General features: G+C 52.2%; 1 protein-coding gene across 2 annotated transcripts; it reads right to left on the reverse strand.

Annotated features, from left to right (window-relative positions):
- Positions 1-586: 586 nt before the first annotated feature.
- Positions 587-15,256, reverse strand: MARCHF2 (membrane associated ring-CH-type finger 2). 2 transcript variants are annotated; one of them, XM_022557465.3, is made up of 5 exons: positions 15,142-15,256; positions 11,108-11,335; positions 5,270-5,465; positions 3,600-3,809; positions 588-1,324 (listed from the first exon to the last, which is right to left on the reverse strand). In XM_022557465.3, exons 2-5 carry the CDS (start codon positions 11,281-11,283, stop codon positions 1,166-1,168), a joined length of 741 nt encoding a protein of 246 aa, XP_022413173.1. In that variant the 5' UTR covers positions 11,284-11,335; positions 15,142-15,256; the 3' UTR covers positions 588-1,165. The 2 variants fall into 2 exon arrangements, with proteins under 2 accessions (XP_089761641.1, XP_022413173.1); XM_089905515.1 differs by lacking the exon at positions 15,142-15,256 and having other exon boundaries at positions 587-1,324; positions 11,108-11,332.
- Positions 15,257-19,112: the final 3,856 nt, after the last annotated feature.

The following is a 19,112-nucleotide window of genomic DNA, read 5'->3' on the forward strand; positions in this document are numbered from 1 at the left end:
GGGTTCGATCCCTAGTTGGGGAACTAAGATCCTGCAAGCCCCCCAGTGCAGTCAAAGAAAAAAAGGATGTTAAAATGTTGCTTTACCTCACAGCCCACATTGAAACCCTACTATAAATAGCTTATTGTAAAAAATAAATAAGAGAATGATGCTATTAAAGTGTAAATTCAGTCATACGCTCTGCCAAAGGATCTGAGTCTAAGACTTGCTCTCTCTCTGCTAGGGTTAAGGGTCATGAAAGTCAGCCTAGCACCAAACTACAACTCAGGACTTCCCTGGCGGTCCAGTGGTTAAGACTCTGTGCTTCCAATGCAGAGGGCGAGAGTTCGATCCCTGGTTGAGGAGTTAAGACCTCACATGCTGCATGATGTGGCCAAAAAAAAAAAAAAGTACTGGGCCCTGTTCAGGGTGACCCTCGGTAAGTGTGGACATTACTTGTTAGTGAGTAAGGGCCCAGCGGGGTATCTGACCCACGGGAGACACACAGGAAGTAGACACTATTCTTATGTATATTTATTTTAAATCATTTAATACATAGCCCTGCTACCTGCTCTTCACTTGAAAACTCGCACTTTGCTTCTAGCCCTGTGATCCCTCAAACCAGCCGAGAGCATTGGTTGTTGCTGCTGTTAGCTCTGTGTGGTCCTGACTCCCCTTGGTCCCCATGCCCTCACTTTGAGGCCTCAGAAACGTGACTGACAGGTCCGTTTTGACCAGCAAGGGCTCCTTTTATTCATTGGGGGTGGGGTGGGGTAGGGGGGTGGGTTTTGAAACACGGTGCAACTTTATAAAGTTGAGGGTGCCGGGAATGTGAGCCTGCCAGGTGCAGAAAAGTGCAAGAAGCTTGCGGAACCTCCCAGCTCGATGGGTGCCCGCGACTCGCCTCTGGCCATGGCTGCTGGCCCAGGAGGGGCCAGGTAGACCTCAGAATGAGATCAGGGTGCCTGCTCCATCCGAAGCTCGGGACCACGTCCGTCTGTTCTCCTCGTGTGTAAGAGTGTGCAAAACGATCTGAGAATAGCTTCACACAGGAATCACGGAATCAGCTCCACTTTGGCATCTCTTGGCCTAAGAAGCATTCCAGCCGTGCGGAAGCGTCGGGCAATTTCTGTCCTTCCAAACACCAGGGCATCGCCAGCTGCCTCTGGCCCTGCCAGCCCGGCCTTCACACAGGCGTCTCCTCTGCCACCTTCTTCAGGAGCCCAGCTGCCAGAGGGGAGTGCTGAGTGCCTTCGGGGCCATCGGTGGCCCGGATCTTCAGGCGTACTTTCTGGTTGGTCCTTCTCCACTCGGAGTACAGCTGGCAATGGTAGCGGAATGAGACCTGCAGGGCAGGGTGGAGATCACTGGGAGGGCCAGCCTCTGGCCATACAGTCTCTACCCCCGAGAGAGGAAAAGCGGGCCCCTGAGGCATCTGCCGCGACCTAACCAGGACCAGGCTCCTGCTTGCAGAAGCAGGGGCAGCATCTGGGCATTTCTCACACAGACAGTGCACACACACCCATTCCCTCACCTGGGGAACCTCCCCACCAGCACTGAGGGCCCTGCAAAGGTGAGAGGGTCTGTGTGTGTGTGTGTGTGTGTGTGTGTGTGTGTGTGTGTGTGGAAGGGGGGCATCCCCTTCTGTCTCTCAGAGGGTGGCAGTGAAATGATAAAGCCTCTTGGAAGGGGCCAAACGTCAATGGATCATAACTGCCAAAATGTGGAAGCAACTAAGATGTCCTTCAGTGGGTAAGTGGATAAATAAACTGTGGGACATCCAGACGATGGAATGTTATTTGGCACCAAAAAGAAATGAGCTATCAAGTCATGAAAAGACATGGAGGAACCTTAAATGCATATGACTAAGGGAAAGAAGCAGATCTGAAAAGGCTACAGGGAATTCCCTGGCGGTCCAGTGGTTAGGACTCGGTGCTTTCACTGAAAAGGCTATAGAATGCATGATTCCAACTATAGGACATTCTGGAAAAGGCAAAACTATGGAGACAGTAAGAGAAGCAGTGGTTAGCAGGGCTTGGGGGAGGCAGAGATGAACCGGAGGATCACAGAGGGGTTTTAGGGCAGTGAAAATACTCTGTATGACACTCTAATGGTGGATACATGTTATTATACATTTGTCTAAACCCACAAATTGTTCAACACCAAGAGTGAACCCCTAATGTAAACTATGGGCTGGGGGTGATGATGTGTCAGTGTTGGTTCATCGACTGCGATAAATGCACTGCTCTGGTGCCCTGCTGATCGTGGAGGAGGCTCTGTAGGTGTGGGGGAGGATTTTGGAGAACTCTACTTTCTGCTCCATTTTGCTGTTTAACCTCAAACTGCTCTAATGAGTCAAATCTATTAAAAAAAAAAACATTTTTTTCCAATAAATGTCAATGGTTCATACTCTTTAACCAATCCAGTTCCAAGAAACATTTGCACAGGTGGCACCCATAGCACAGTTTATAACGGCAAAAAAAAAGGGAAACAAAAAAACAAACCAACAAAAAAAAAAACATTGGAAATGATCCCAGCATCCATCAAAAGGGATTAGTTAAAAAAATACAGCATGCCCATACAATCAAGGATTGTTGGGTGGCTGCCTTTTTTTTTTTTAAAGGACATTAGCAAAGTGAAAACAAGCAGACTGCAAAGCAGGACCTATGATTTCATCCTACTTGTATTAAAAAACCTGCTTGGGGCTTCCCTGGTGGCGCAGTGGTTGAGAGTCCGCCTGCCGATGCAGGGGACACGGGTTCGTGCCCCGGTCCGGGAGGATCCCGCATGCCGCGGAGCGGCTGGGCCCATGAGCCATGGCTGCTGAGCCTGCACGTCCGGAGCCTGTGCTCCGCAACGGGAGAGGCCACAACAGTGAGAGGCCTGCTACCACAAAAAAAAAAAAAAAAAAAAAAAACCTGCTTGGTGGATGTGCTGGGAAACAATTCTTGAGGAGGGAGTGCCCCACAGCTGGAGGCCAGTGGTTCTGTCTGAGGGGCCAGACTCTGGGGACCTTTCCTCTCTGAGTGAGGGTTCTCATGCCTGCCAGAAGCCGGGGACAACACCCCACTACACTCCCTCTCTCTCAACCCCAGTCATTTTCTCTCTCAGCACCCACCCCACCCCCGTGTGGGGCGATCGATCTTAGTTCCCGGACTATGGATCAACCCACGCCCCCTGCAGTGCAAGCGTGGAGTCTTAACCACTGGACCGCCAGGGAAGTCCCTTCTCTGTCTCTTGATGGTCCTCTCTCTCTGTCTCTCTTTCTCCTGCTCTTTCTTCCGCAGCCTTTTGGTGTCCCTCTGCCTCTCCCCCCACCACCCCCTCACCCCCCCTCCACTGCCAGTACAGTCTTGGTGGAGCTCGTGGCTGGCGGGGCCTGCACTCAGCAGAGGTGATCACGTGCCCTTGTATCCTTGGGGCAGAAGGTTCACGCCTGGCTCCCTGGACCTTGGACCAACTTGGAATCTGGAGCTCCATGAGATGCTGGGAATTGCTTCCACCCGAGGGCCAGCCGCAAACCGAGGCAGGCAGGGCGCCCCCCACCCCCTCCAAGCCACTGACCAAACCCCGGGCCTGACTGCTCGCAGATGCCTGCTCTCTGGCGGGCAGCCACTCACCAGCGTCCAGAGGACGTAGATGGTAAAGAGGGCGATGGTGAGGGCGATGAGCCCCACCGCCTCCAGCCGGCTATGGAGCCTGAGGTGGTCCTGGGCCCCACGCAGGCACAGCCAGCCTGAGATCGCGGCCAGAGGCGTGATGAACAGGAAGCACACCATGTCGCAGCACAGTGTCCTCTTCTCTGTCCGAGGCCCTGGGTCCTTCAGCCACTGCGGGGAAGAAGGGAGGGGGAGCCGCTGAGAGAGACCGTCATGCACCGCCCTCCCTAGAGCCTCTGCGGGGGGATGGGGTGCGGGACCGCCAGGCCCTCCGCCCCCTCTGCTGACGTCCATCTTCATCACTGGGCCCTGCAGGACCAGCCTCCTGCCTGGCACCTCCCTGTGTTCGTTCCTTCTTTCAAATATTTATGGAGACGATGATGACGATGACAGGCCAGGCCCGGATAGGTGCGGGGCACTTCTGCCCCTGTTTTTTGTTTTTTGGTTCTTTGGTTTTTTTGGCCGTGCAGGGGATCAGACGCATGCCCCCTGCAGTGGAAGCACAGAGTCTTAACCACTGGACCGCCAGGGAAGTCCCATGACCTTGTTTTATAGATGGGGGAAACCGAGGGCACAGAGAGGCTGACCCATTTGTGCAAACTCATATGGCTAGTCATCCACAAAGCCAGGACTGGAGCCCAGGAAGTCTTGTCCCAGGACCTGTGCATCTTGGCCTCTATGCTACACTGCCTGCCACAGTTGATGGCAGGAAAAAGTCCCTGCCCATAGCTCCCATGCTAGTCGGGGGAGGCATGAAACAGGGTGAATGATCCAGATGGGGAAGGCTATGCCGAGGAGGTGACACCACAGAGGACCAAATGAGCAGAAGGGGCCTGGTGAAGAATGGGGGGGACAGCGCTCGAGGCTGCAGAAAGAGCATGTGCAAAGGCACTGGGGTGGGAGCGTGGGGGGGGGAGCAGTGCAGGCAGGCTGGCTCTCCCTCCAACTGTTCTCCTAAGAGCCCAATGTCCCGGGTGGGCCAGGGGCATTTCCAGGAGCCCACACCTCGGCACAGTGACATCCCCCTGCAGCTCTCAGCTGCCCCACACCAAGCCAAGCTGGGCAGAGAGGAGCCTGGAGGGCACCCGGGCAACCAGCAATGCTCTGGAAAGCCATGTGGCTCCCGTCATGCCTGGGAATATCCCATCTCAACCCCCACCCATCACACTCAGGCTACAGTCTAAGCTCCCAGGCTTGGCCCACAAAGCCCCCCGGCGAGGCCACTACCCCTCCTTCTGGGCCACTCTCCTCCTCCTTTAACTAGCTCCACTCCAGCCACGTGGGCATTGTCAAAAACACCAAGCTTCTCCTGGCCTCAGAGCCTTTGCACTTGCTGTGCCCTCCGCCAGGACGGCCCTTCCTCAGGTTAGGCACTCCCTTCTCATTCCTCAGGTCTAAGCCTTAGGGTCACCTGAAGTGACCAAAACAGGGAGGAGGCACAGGGTCCGTCAGGTCTGGAACCTCAGCCCCGGTTCCCCATCAGCAGAACTGACCCTGGGGACAGGAGAGAGGTTCCTCCCTATAGAGAAGCTGCTTCCCCAGCCCCCCAGGATCCTCCAGGGCAATTCCCTCCTCCCCCACGCCTACCTTCTTCCCCTCTGCCCACTCCAATCTCAGGCTCCCAAGCATACCTCTGTGAGGGGCCGGGGCCTCTTCTCCACTGCAAACTCCGTGTGGCACAGCTCACAGTAGCTGGTATTGGATGAGGAAAGCCATCTCTCCAGACAGCTCTTGTGCACGGCGCCCAGCGTGCCGGTGCAACCACATGGAGACAGCAAGCTCTCCCCATTCGCTCCCTCATGGCAGATCCTGCAGAATGGACCATCGCTAGACACAGAGATGGGACACATGAGTAACGATCAAGTTTCCTGCCTATGCCTACTTCACATGCACTGGATCACAAGCTCAGCATCGCCCCTATATGCTGCTACTTGGCAAACTCCTACTCATCCTTCAATGCCCGGCTCCAAATATCCTTTCCCTTGGGAAGCCTTCACAGACTCCCACAGATGGAGTGATGTGCTCCCTCCCCAAGATTCCCATGGCACCTTTTTCGGCCCAGGGTGAGCATCACTTGTACCTGCCTGCCCAGCGTCCACTCCTCCTTCTCCTACAATGCCACCCTGATTGTGCTGGGCAACCAATCCACTCTCAACTCTTGGTCCTCAAGACGACACCCCTAATGACCTCAGGCCTGACCAATCAAAACACCACACGTCCCTGGTCACAGGGGCCGATTCAGGGAACAGCATGTGTGATGCAATCAGAGCCACTGGGAACTGATTCCTGAAATTCTTTTTTTTTTTTTTTTTTTCCCTAAACTCCAGAACTACAGGCAGCATGGCTGATGTAAGTCTGGAGCTGCTGGCAGCAGCCTGGTCCCCACATGGAGTCTGTAAATGATGCCAAAACAGAGGGAAACAGAGGAAGGTGGAGCCAAGAGATAAGGAGAAGCAGAGTCTCAAGGACACCATCAGAAGCTCTGGATCCAGCCGCACCTGAAGGCCATGCTACCTAAGAAACCTGTGCGTCCAGGGAGAAGAGCTCCCTGGCTCTTCTGCTCTAGTGAGGCTCGGAAAATAGACATAAAAAGCGTCTGCAGGAAGCTGCTTCAGGGAAGTCTCGGCCCCAGCTGGGTCTCTGGGGATGCTGGGTCCTTCCTGGGGCAGCTCAGGAGGCCAGGGGCGTGGCCTTGGTGGCCCCAGCGGCTGTCCAGCACATGAGTCATTGTTTTCCAGACATTTCTGCCCAGAGAGAGGACTGCGGGAACACGCGGAGGAGGCGGAGCAGGAGAGCTGTTTTCCAGATAACGCCAGTTTCCCCTCAGAAACTTTCTATCCTTTTCTCAGTGTCTCCTGCTGTGGGACGGGGCCTGGCTGCTTTGAAACCCAAGAGCTGAGCTGACCCCTCAGGTCTGCTTTCTGGTCCTCAATCCTGTGCCTGGGCTGCTACTTTTTCCTCCAAGGTCAAAAGGGCATGCCCGGTTCCCCTCTGCTCCCACACTCCCCACACACATCAAGTGAACAGGAGAGGGATCCTTGCTCCGGAAACCAAGCCGGGAAGTGGAAGTGACGAGGACCTTGAGGGAGAGCCACGTCGGTTTTGGGGTTTGTCCCTGAAGAACCCTACTTCAGAGGTGCAAGTTCAGAGAAAACAAAACACAAGAAAACAAAGCACACACTGATTTATGATTGAGCACTGATGAGGTCCCATGCACAATTTGGAGGGCAACATCTGGGTTAATTTTTCTCATTCTCACAGGGAGCCTGGGAGGAAGGTGCTCTTTTTGCCCCTTTTTACAGACAGGGAAACTGAGGCATCGAGGGGTTAACCTGTTTTTTGTTTTTGTTTTTTTTGGGTTTTTTTGGTGTTTTTTTTTTTTTCCGGTATGTGGGCCTCTCACTGTCGTGGCCTCTCCCATTGCGGAGCACAGGCTCCGGACATGCAGGCTCAGCGGCCATGGCTCACAGGCCCAGCCGCTCCATGGCATGTGGGATCTTCCCAGACCAGGGCACGAACCCGTGTCCCCTGCATCGGCAGGCGGACTCTCAACCACTGCGCCACCAGGGAAGCCCTGGGGTTAACCTGTTTGTGCAGAAGTAACACAGCCAGTCGTTGGGCACAGCTGGGATTGGAACCCAGGAAGTCACTCCAGGGCCTGTATACTCTGAGCCACTAGGCTGTCTGCCACCGATAGTAGGGCAAGAGAAATGGGCTTTACTCCCGAAATTCTGGCAGGAAAATCATGCAAATGATACAGCTGAGGAGGAAATGGGACGGGGGAGCGGGTGAGACATCCACAGATCCCAGTGGGGCTGCCCAGAGCGTGCTCCGTGGGCAGAAGGGAGATGGAAACGGAAGCCATGGGGAATCGGGCAGCGGGAGGAGGCCAGGTGGAAGGGCTGGGGGGTGTGGAAATGCTCAGGGCAGCTTCCAGGACAGCCTGGCTCACAGACCAGGGGGCGGAGAGAACGGAGGCCTCACAGAGGCCAGAGGGGCCCCAGATGCTGGCCCTCAAGCCTGAGCCTTTGTGGATGTCCTGGGCCCTGGAGATACCTCCTGGGCCTTCCTCTTTGTCCTCTGAAGGTTTCAGGGTCCAGAACTTTCTGCCCCACTTGGGGTGCCATGCGCCCCCAGGAATCAGGGTCTCCTCTGAAGTTAAATGGAAGGCTTGATTTTATGGTCATGGAACCAGCCAGGTGCTGGGGACAGTATCTTTCAGCTCCACCCTTGCTGCTCCCAGATGGCACATGGCTGGGAGGAGAAGTTACAGGGTGAGTGAAGAGAAGGAGGGGGACAGTGACCTGCTTGTGTGGCCTCTGCCGATCCCAGCACCTCCCAGCAGTGGCAGTGGAGGATCCTCATTTCCTCCTGGGGAGATCGGCCAGGAGGCTGTAAAGAGGGCCCCATCCCTGGATGATGACAACCCTTTGGGAAAACAGCAGCCCTCTCTCTGGGAAGGGTTGTTCTGCCCTGGCCTTCAGTCTGGGCAAGTTGGGATTGAGTTGGGGGGCTTCCCTGGTGGCACAGTGGTTGAGAGTCCGCCTGCCGATGCAGGGGACACGGGCTCGTGTCCCGGTCTGGGAAGATCCCACATGCCGCGGAGCAGCTGGGCCCGTGAGCCATGGCCACTGAGCCTGCGCATCCGGAGCCTGTGCTCTGCAACGGGAGAAGCCACAACAGTGAGAGGCTCCCGTATCGCAAGAAAAAAAAAAAAAAGGCAGAGGGGGACTTCCCTGGCGGTCCAGTGGTTAAGACTCCGTGCTTCCACTGCAGGGAGTACGGGTTCGATCCCTGGCCGGGGAACTAAGATCCCACATGCCTCACGGTGCAACCCCAAAACAAAACAAAACAAAAAGGCAGAAGAGACAGCCGTCAAAAAGAACGAAATTTTGCCATTTGCAGCAACATGGATGGACTTGGAGGGTGTTATGCTGAGTGAAATGAGTCAGACAGAGAAAGACAATTACTATATGCTTATGTGTGGAATCTAAAAAATACAAGAAACTAGTGAGTATAACAACACACAAAGCAGACTCAGAGATATAGAGAACAAACTAGTGGTTACCAGAGGGGAGAGGGAGGAGAAGGGCAACGTGAGGGTCGGGAAGCGGGAGGTACGAACTATTGGGTGTAAGATAGGTTACAGGGATGTCTTGTACAGCACCGGGAATAGAGCCAATATTTTGTAATAACTGTAAATGGACTGTAGCCTTTAAAAATTATATAAAAAATTTAAAAATTAAAAAAAAAATAGCACTACCATACAATCCAGCCAAAAAAATAAAAAATGGCAGAGGGGTAGATCGGGAGGGCCCTGCGGTTGGTCTCAGTGGGCAGAGCTGTCCTGACCACCAGCTGCCCGCGGAGGGGCCACTCTGGTACCGCTGCTTGCCTGGGTCTCTGAGGGCTGCAGGGGAGGCTGATGGGACCGAACAGGCTTCTCCTCCTTCCCCCCACACCCAAGGGGGAGCCCTAGGTTCAAGCCTCAGCTCTGCTCAGTGACACTGGCAGGGGTCCAGCTCCCTCTGGGACTCGGTTTCCCCAGGTGTAAAAAGGGAGGGTGGGGCAAGGTGACGTCAACTCACTCACTGGCCCCCAGGAACCCCATGGAGGGAGACTTCCTCCCTGCCCCCCACCCCGGCAGCTCTGGCTAGGAGGCCCCTGGGCCCACCAAGGGTCCCCTTGCTCCCAGCCTGGCTCAAGAAGCACAGACCCTGTCCTGACTTCAGGGGGTCTGATGGAGATGCAGACATAAAAACCAAGACCCTGGAGGAAGCCCAGAAGGAGAACTCCAATCTCATCTGGGCTTAGGCAAGGCTTCCAGAAAGAAGTGATGCCAGGCAAAGACTTACAGGGTGACTGGCAGTGGGCTCCCTCCAAAGCACTGCAAGGCTTCCATCTGCTTCTTTTTATGTTTTGAATGAAAAGCTTATGAATTGACTCTGACACCTGCTACAACACAGATGAACCCTGAAGACATGATGCTCAGTGAAAGAAGCCATCACAAAAGGACAAATGCTGTCTGATTCCACTCACAGGGGGTCCCTACAGGAGTCAAATCCACAGAGACAGAAAGTAGACGGTGGGGGCCAGGGGCTGGGAAATGAGTGTCTAATGAGGACAGAGTTTCAGTTTTGCAAGATCAAAACATTTATGGGGTTGAATGGTGGTGATGGTTGCACAACACTGTGAATGTACTTAAAGCCACTGAACTGTACACTTTAAAGTGGCCAAGAGGGCTTCCCTGGTGGCGCAGTGGTTAAGAATCCGCCTGCCAACGCAGGGCACACGGGTTCGAGCCCTGGTCCGGGAAGATCCCACATGCCACGGAGCAACTAAGCCCGTGCGCCACAACTACTGAGCCTGCGCTCTAGAGCCCATGAGCCACGACTACTGAGTCTGCATGCCACAGCCACTGAAGCTGCGCACCTAGAGTCCATGCTCTGCAACAAGAGAAGCCACCACAATGAGAAGCCCACACACCGCAACGAAGAGTAGCCCCTGCTCGCCACAACTAGAGAAAGCCCGCGTGCAGCAACGAAGACCCAACACAGCCAAAGATAAATAAATAAAATAAATAAATTAAAAAAAAATAAAAATAAAATGGCCAAGAAGCTAAATTGTGTTATATCGTAACAATAAAAAAAAATTGGAAAGAAAAGCTTATGAATTAAATTGTCTCAAGTAAACATCATGAAAATACATTAAACTTGAAAAACTGGTGGCCAGATTACATCTTAATGAGTTAAAGTGGATTTAAATTTGTGTGGGGTTTCCTTAAATCTCTTTTCCTTGGAACTGGTGACAAGTTGATGAACCAGGCAGACTCAGCTCACACGTGGGTCTGGAAGGCTGGCACTGAGGTTTAAATACATTTATCAAATGCTTATGAGGTGGCAAAGCCCCTTGCGGGCACTTTATGTGGACCACGGCCACGTACTCTCAAAACAACCCAGTGAGGAAGGTGTCCCCAGTTTAAAGATACGGGGGTGAAGCAACTTTTCCCAGGTTGTACAGGGAGAGAGGCTTCTACTCAGGACCTGAGCCCAGGCACCCTGAGTCCACAGCCAGCCATTTCCTCAAGCAGCCTCCCCAAGACGTGAGCTACTCACCAACATCGGACCTTCAGATTTTACCCAGTAATCTGGAGTTTCTGCTTTTCGTGAAGAATCAGACCTGGCTAGCCAGTTTCCACGTGGTGGTTACTGGTTTATTTGCCCACCTGGCCCCTCTAGGTGGCTGGATTTCTTTTTTGTTTTTTTTCTGGCCCGCGGCTAGTGGGATCTTAGTTCCCCGACCAGAGATCGAACCCAGGTCCCGGCAGTGAAAGCACCAAGCCCTAACCACTGGACCACCAGGGAATTCCCGCAGTTGGATTTCTGACCCCAGGCAGGGCTGGGAGGAAACCCCTTGGGCCCGAGAGCGAAGTGAGTGAAGGCAAAGATCCCTGCTTGGCCACCACTAACCTCGGTGTGTCCAAGGCCCGGATGACAGTTGAGAGGAGCCGGCCGTCCCTTGAAGTCACCTGTGCCACATACTGGGGTGGCCCGAGGCCCGTGGCCTCCACGACCTTGGAGAAGGCGGGGCTGTCGGAGCAGTCGCACAGGGAGCCAGGGAGGTGACAGCAGTCACCCGTCGTCATGGCCACAGGGAGCCCCTCGTCCTCAGGGCCCGAGGCCCATGGTCCCAGGAGCCTGGGGAGAGGCCGGCAGGAAGATTAAGGGCAAGGTTAACAAGCCACACACTGAATCCAGCTCTCTGAGCCTCGGTTGCCCAATCTGTACAATGGGGCTTTGGAGGGGGCTGTGAGGATTCAATAAGGTCACACATGCAGCTCAGCCCAGGCCTGGCACATCTCAGGGGCTTGATTATATTACCTCTGACCCTCCTAAGAAAGGCCAGCCCGGCCCAGCCTGCAAAGCATGCAGGTCACCCCCAATATCACCTTTCCAGACATAATAACAGCACCTAACAGTGATTGAACACCTTCTGTGTAGCAGGCCCTGTGTTTGGCGCTTTCCAGGAACAGAACCATGCCCGCCAACCATGTAGAGACTGTTCTCCATGGATTGGATTGCTGGGCCTGGGCTCATGCCCACCTTCGAGTGGGCCAGAACTGAGCTAGAAACTTGGCCCAGCAGACCAGGATGGTGAGTCACTTTGACCCTCCTGGTTGACGGCCTCTTGTGGGGCTCTGAACTCCTTGATAACTCAGGCTATCAAGGAAGTGGCCCAGGCAGTCTCTGTCCCCACCCACCAGAGCAGCTGCTCTAACCCATGCCTCTGTCCCCAAGGAGAGGCCACCGGAGCAATCTGGAGTCTGCTCTGGGTGGGAGACTTCAGCAGGATTCTGTCCCCCACCCCAGGGTCTGACCTGACAAAAGGAACCCTTGGCAAGCTCTTCTTCCGTCACAGAACCAGCCAGCGAGTCTTGTGTGTTTCGAGAATTTCATGAAAGTAACAGAGGCCTCTTGAAGCCAATACAGGTGCTCTGGAGCTAAGGATCTCTGTCCCAAACTTGTCTTATACTCCACCGTTTGTCCCTAGGAACTATGATCCAGAGACCCCCTGAAACACTCGCTGAAGTCCCCCCACAATTGTTTTTTACCAACCCTTGCCAGCCAAACTCTGAGACCCAAAGAGGGGTGGGAGGGAAGCAGTGTAAGTCACCGGCTAACTTTTTGCACCAGGACAGTCTGCTGCCAGATCAACAGTCTCTGAACAGCTCAGCCAGAAGACCTCCAGGCTCAGCAGGCCCTTCTGAGCCTCTATAGTTGGGCTGCTGTTGGCCACACAAGCAAGTGTCAGCCCAGAGGCAGGAGGAGGCTGGGAGGAAGGCCGCATGACTGAGATAACATCCTCAGGGCAGTGGCCAGGCCTGCCATGTTGTGTACACTGCTGTCCCTTCCGAGTGCCTGCAACCAGAATTTCCAGCTCAGAGGCCAGCAGGGAAGTCGCTGGGTTACCCAAGGGAATGCAGGCAGAGGGGAATCCACTCCTCTTGCCCCTCCAAGGATTGGCCTTCACATTTCTGCAAGTGATTGGGCATCACAAGAAACATCACAGCTACTGTATATTAAATTCTATCATTTCTTTTACTGTCAGGGGAAAAACAAAAACACTGGTAAAATCTGCTAATGCAAGGCCTGCAAATCACCAAAATAATAATAGCAGCTACTGTTTATTAAGTACCTACTGCAAGCCGGGTACTGTGCTAAGCTTACTGAACTCAAACAGTTGTTATAAGTGTCCCCTTCAAAGGTCACCTCCCCAGAGAGGCCTTCCCTGACCACTCTGGTCAAAGTGCCATTGGTGTCCACATTATTGCCCTTACAGAATGTACCCCTCTCTGAAATGCTCTTTCCTTTTTTTTTTTGAGAGGCCAATGCCGCCTTTATTCCTGAGTCAGCAGCTACTGGAGAGAGTGCTCAGGCATACGGCCACAGTGGGCTCCCTCTCGATCCATTCAAGAACCGGGCAACGGCCAGACCCAGGGGGTCCAGTGACTCAGCGGCCTTAGGAACAGCGCAGAAGACTCTCTGCCTACGGGCCTGAAATGCTCTTATTTCTTTCCCTTTTTTTCTTTTTTGGTCGCGCCGCACGGCTTGTGGGATCTTAGCTCACCGACTAGGGATTGAACCTGGACCCTCAGCAGTGAAAGAGCAGAGTCCTAACCACTGGACCGCCAGGGGATTCCCATGAAATGCTCTTATTTCTTCATCTACTGGTTTAACCACGTCTGTCTTCCACTCATCAGTGTCTCCAGCACCTGGCCCTATGTCTAGTACAGAGTTCCTGCATTAATTTTTCAGCTCCTCCTCTGTGTAAGTGCAGGGTTGGGAGAGCCAGGTCTCTTGACCCCGCCCCCCAGACCCTGGTCGGCCAGCACCCATGATGGGAAGCAGAAATATTTAGAGGCTAGAGATCTGTGCAAAGCACAGAGGCTTGGGCTTGCAAGAGGCCAAACTCGAGGCTGGATGCAAGGATAGGGTGGCTGCAGCTCTGGGGCTGCTGGGATGGCAGAGCGAGCCAATGCCTCAAGCAAACTTGGCCCAGTGCTTGAGAGATGGATTTCACTGAGCCTTCACAACAAAACTATGACGTAAGTCCAATAATTACCCCCACCTGACAGGTGAGGAGACTGAGGCTCAGAGAGGGGCAGCTTCTTGCCCAAGATCACACAGCTAAGTCAGGACAGTGCCAGGATTTGAACTTAGTCCAGTGAGTGGGTCTGGGACTCAAGAAATCTGGGTTCTTTTAAGTCCTGACTCTGTTACTAATGCTGTCTGTCCTGGAACAAGACACTTGGCTTCTCTGGGCCTCATTTTTCTCCTTTGTCAAATAAGTTGATGAAGCTAGTGGACTGTGTCTGCTGAGGGCTTCCTGGGAAGGAGCAGCCAGGCTCAATTCCTCCAGCGAAGCTCGCCCTTGGCTAGGCTTGTCTGGGGTGGCGCTGGGGAACCACAACCTTTCCACACCTACCCAGACTCCTTTTTTCTGAGGGTAGGAAACCAAGGGAAGAAGAGTCAGAGGGCCCTAGCTCCCCACAGTGTCATCTCAGTCCAGCTGCCTTGCTCTCTGGGCCTCAGTTTTCTCTTCTGTATAATGGGGGTCCCAGTGAAACCCAGCTCATACATGCATAAATATGAGAAAGTCGATAAATATTAGCTCTTATGATAATTACCATCATCAGCTTACAGAGCTGTTGGTAGGGTTTGATGAAACAAGGCACAGCCAGTGCCTGGCACACAGTAAGCGCTCAACAAATGCTCACTGCTATTATTTTTTAGGATAAACATGGAGCCTGTGAAATGCATTCATTCCTCCTCACTTACCACAGAGAGGCTCCTGTATGCCCTTCAGTACTTGAATGGCCCTGCACTGAAGGCCAGGCTCTAATCGCAGCTCTGATCATTACTCGCTGTGTAGCCCTGAGCAAAAGGCTTGACCTCTCTGAGCCTTGATTCCTCATCTGTATAGCAGGGAACGTTTCTAGTACTTCCACTTAATATTGTCGCTAGAGGACTAAATGACCTAATCCTATAAATTCTGGCTACCCCGTTTTGAGCACCCATGAACAGCAAGGCACTCTGCTAACCAAGTGCCTGGGTCATTATATTTACTATTTTCCTGGCAGAGCCCCTCTGAGGAGGAGGTTGGGGAAGGTGACTGGTCATTTACTGACCGCCTACTGTGTGCAGAGCGCTTTCCTCATTTGCCACCTCCTGATTCCTCCCAACAGCCCAATTAGGTTGGTACTAGGATGACCCGGTTTCACAGATGAGGAGACCGAGGCTCAGAGAGGCACCTACTGTGTGCCGGCCCCCAGAGGACCTCCTGCCTTCTGCAAAGACGTAAATTGCGATCACCTAGTCCCTGGGAAGGCTGAGGCCGACTGTCCGAGCCCGGCCGTCCCGCCTGGGGGCCGGGCTCGGGCCTCAAACTCGGGGCCAGCCCGCGGATCGGCACCCTCCGGCCCCATCCTCCCGCCCGTGCCTACCTGATCCGCGGCCGGGCCGGGCGGCCGCGCAGGCCCCTCCGCTTGCCCGGGCCCTGGTCCCGGCCCGGCCGGTCTCCTCAGCGCCGCTAGCTCCGCTCCGGCCGGCACCTGCGTCGGGACACCGCCCGCCAAGCAGACGGCGCCACGAACCAATGGCGACCGCCTCTCGCCTACACTGGCCAATCGCCGTAGAAGTCCCGCCCTGGGAGGCGGGGCCAGAGGCGACGGGGACGTCCTCGGCCGCACAGGCCCGGCGGCGCCGCAGCTGCTGGCCCCGCCCCTGCTGCGTCCTGGCTCCACCCCAGTCTATGCCCCGCCCCCATCCCTGGCCCCGCCCCATGCCGACTCTGGGCACGAGCGGGGCACGTGGCGCCACCTGCAGAAGACCAGTTAATAAATAAAACCATTACAGAATTCAACGCGAGGGAGGGCGGGAGGGAGTGAGACGCAAGAGGGAAGAGATATGGGAACGTATGTATATGTATAACTGATTCACTTTGTTATAAAGCAGAAACTAACACACCATTGTAAAGCAATTATACCCCAATAAAGATGTTAAAAAAAACAAAAAGAATTCAACGCGACACTAGCGAAGGGATTTGTAAGTGTTCCTCACCTCTCTTAGGCTTCTCGCCAATCCTGGGGGAGGGATGAACCGTCCGATTACATTTTACAGAGAGGAACTACAGAAGTCTAGAGAGGTTAAGGGGCCGTGCAAGAGCCTAAAGCCAACATCATTTATTTATCATTCACATTCATTCATACATACAACAAATTCATTCATTAGATGTAATAAGCATCAATAAGAGGGCCTATTATGAGTCAGGCACTGTGCTAGGCGCTGTGGACACAATGTTGAGTAAATATTGCTGCCCTCATGAACCTCAGTCTAGGGAATGACATAGACATTAAGCAGTCAATTATGTAATTCTTAATTACAAAGGTGATAAATTATAGCGAGTGAGGGAGGCATATCATGGAATATTTGGAAAGTCCAAAAGTATTTTCCTAAAGAAGCAATGGAACTGACAATGGTGAAGAGCTTGAGGTGGGATGCAAAGAGCTTGAGGTGGGATGGAGAATGGCCTCAATACTCCTTTCTTCCCCTTCCCCTGCCTTTATTGAATATGTAGATCAGCTCAATTACCTTAATCAAATTCTTCTGTGCTGTACTAGCTTACATTTTTCAAAAATGGAACAATAAGGGCTTCCCTGGTGGCACAGTGGTTGAGAGTCCGCCTGCCGATGCAGGGGACACGGGTTCGTGCCCCGGTCCGGGAAGATCCCACATGCCGCAGAGCGGCTGGGCCCGTGAGCCATGGCCGCTGCGCCTGCGCGTCCGGAGCCTATGCTCAGCAACGGGAGAGGCCACAACGGTGAGAGGCCCGTGTACCGCAAAAAAAAAAAAAAAAGGAACAATAAATCATAACAGTTTTTAAAAGGTTACCTATAGAGGGAAGGGGTAAAATAGAAGGGACAAAGATAGAAGCTAGACTTTTAAAACTGTACCTTGTTTTGGATATCTGACTTTACAACCATGTAAATATTTTATATAACTTTAAAACAAAATTTTAAATATAAGATATCCCTAAAAACAAAAATAAGATAAAACGAATTAACCTGTGTATCCAGTTGGTGACAAAACAACGCAGAGATGAACTAGTGACTTTAAAACTCCACAGTTTGATTGTACATACCACTATATTGGTGGTGGTGGTGTTAAAATTGTTATTCTGAGCTTGTTGCACATTTAGTCTGGGATAAAGAAAAGGAGTGATTATGTTGGTGTCAAGAACTGAGCTTTTCAGAGGGAGTGAAGGAGGTACAGATGTAAGATTGATCACATTAAAGAAAAACCCTGTGGTCTTGAATTTGAATTGGGAGTATCATGATATATTTTATCTTTATAAAAAGCAAACATTTCCTATCTCTGTCCACTGAAAAAAAAGTCTGAAACAAAGACCAACCTTCTTAATAAGCACCCCATAAGCCCAGATCGTGGTCTCTAAATACCATTTCCAATTGAAAGAAGCCAGGAACACTGAGGAAAAATCTGATTCTGAGTCAGGGGCAGGAAATGTACAGACAAAAATGGTACATCTTGATATACCAGAAAGGGAGTTATCAAAGACATTACCTGGTAAGATAATGTCAATGGGAGCCAATAAGAAGCTTCCATTGGCCACAAACTGGACAATTTGATCCTCAATAAGGATAGTGATTGCAGATCAAAATGCATCAAATGTTCAACTTTGTGCATTTGGGTTTTTAATTTTTTATCTTAAAATAATGTCAAATTTACATAAAAGTTGCAGAAAGAATGCAAGAGCTCCCATAAACACTTTGCCCAGATTCCCCAATTGTTAACATTTTTGAATCCTTTGAGTATAAGATACACACATGGTGTCTCATTAACCCTTAATTCTTCAGTGTTTCTTTCTTTCTTTGAGGCAGGCGGGCTTCTCTCTAGTTGTGGCAAGTGGGCTCAGTAGTTGAGGTGCACGGGCTTAGTTGCCCCGACGCATGTGGGATCTTAGTTCCCTGACCAGTGATCAAACCCGCATCCCCTGCATTGGAAGACAGATTTTTAATCACTGGACCACCAGTGAAGTCCCTAGTGTTTCTTTCTTTCTTTCTTTTTTTTTAACCGATTGGTTTTCTTAACTTTTTAAAATTTATTAATTAATTAATTTTTATTTTTGGCTGCGTTGTGTCTTCATTGCTCCCCTTGGGCTTTCTCTAGTTGTGGCGAGCAGGGGCTACTCTTCGTTGCGGTGCACGGGCTTCTCATTGCAGTGGCTTCTCTTGTTGCAGAGCACGGGCGCTAGGCACGCAGGCTTCAGTAGTTGTGGCACGTGGGCTCAGTAGTTGTAGCTCGCAGGCTCTAGAACGCAGGCTCAGTAGCTGTGGCGCACAGGCTTAGTTGCTCCACAGCATGGGGGAATCTTCCCGGACCAGGGCTTGAACTTGTTTCCCCTGCATTGGCAGGCGTATTCTTAACCACTGCACCACCGGAGAAGTCCCTGTTTCTTTCTTTTTTTTGCGGTACTCGGGCCTCTCACTGTTGTGGCCTCTCCCGTTGCAGAGCACAGGCTCCGGACGCGCAGGCTCAACGGCCATGGCTCACGGGCCCAGCTGCTCCGCGGCATGTGGGATCTTCCCGGACCGGGGCACGAACCCATGTCCCCTGCATCGGCAGGCGGACTGTCAACAACTGCGCCACCAGGGAAGCCCCCCAGTTTATTTCTTAAGTAAAGCACATTCTTCCACATAATCACAGTATGATCTTCAAAATCAGGAAATTAATATGGATCCAATATCACCAGGTAATTCCCAAATCCCATTCAGAGTTTCAGTAAAGTTCTTTAAATCTCCAGCATCCGTCCCAGGATCACATGTTGTATTTTGCTGTCTAATTCAGTCTCCTGCAGTCTGGAACAATTCCTCATTCTTTCCTTGTCTTTTATGACCTTGATATTTTTGGAGATTACTGGCTAGTTATTTTGTAGAAAGCCTCTCAATTTGCTTTTCTTTAATATTTCCTCATGACATGCATTTAGGACAGAAACCACAGAAGTGATGTTGTATTCTCATTGCATGTATCAGGAGGCAAAGAATGTTGATTTCTTCCACTACTTATAACCTACCCTAATTATATTAACCTGATTATGTTAAAACGGTGTCTTCCAGGGACTTCCCCTGAGGTCCAGTTGTTAAGACTTTCCCTTCCAATGCAGGGGGTGTGGGTTCCATCCCTGGTCAGGGAGCTAAGATCTCACATGCCTGGCGGCCAAAAAACCAAAACATAAAACGAAGCAATATTGTAACAAATTCAATAAAGGTTTTAAAAATGGTCCACATACTCAGTGGTTAAGAATCCGCCTGCCAAGGCAGGGGACAAGGGTTCAAGCCCTGGTCCGGGAAGTTCTCACATGCCGCGGAGCAACAAAGCCCGTGCGCCACAGCTACTG

This window comes from Delphinapterus leucas, unplaced genomic scaffold (assembly GCF_059928025.1).
Source record: "Delphinapterus leucas isolate spDelLeu-1000000601 "Yukka" unplaced genomic scaffold, BTC_Dleu_Yukka2 spDelLeu_asBTCV2_sq25, whole genome shotgun sequence".
NCBI classification, from domain to species: Eukaryota; Metazoa; Chordata; class Mammalia; order Artiodactyla; family Monodontidae; genus Delphinapterus; species Delphinapterus leucas.

Coding starts and splice junctions, on each gene's coding strand:
- MARCHF2 (XM_089905515.1), bottom strand. CDS start 11,283: ATGACGACGGGTGACTGCTGTCACCTCCCTGGCTCCCTGTGCGACTGC. Junction 5,466..11,107: donor CGGGCCTTGGACACACCGAG/GTTAGTGGTGGC, acceptor CTCTGTGTCTAG/CGATGGTCCATTCTGCAGGA. Junction 1,325..3,599: donor TCTACGTCCTCTGGACGCTG/GTGAGTGGCTGC, acceptor CCTGCCCTGCAG/GTCTCATTCCGCTACCATTG.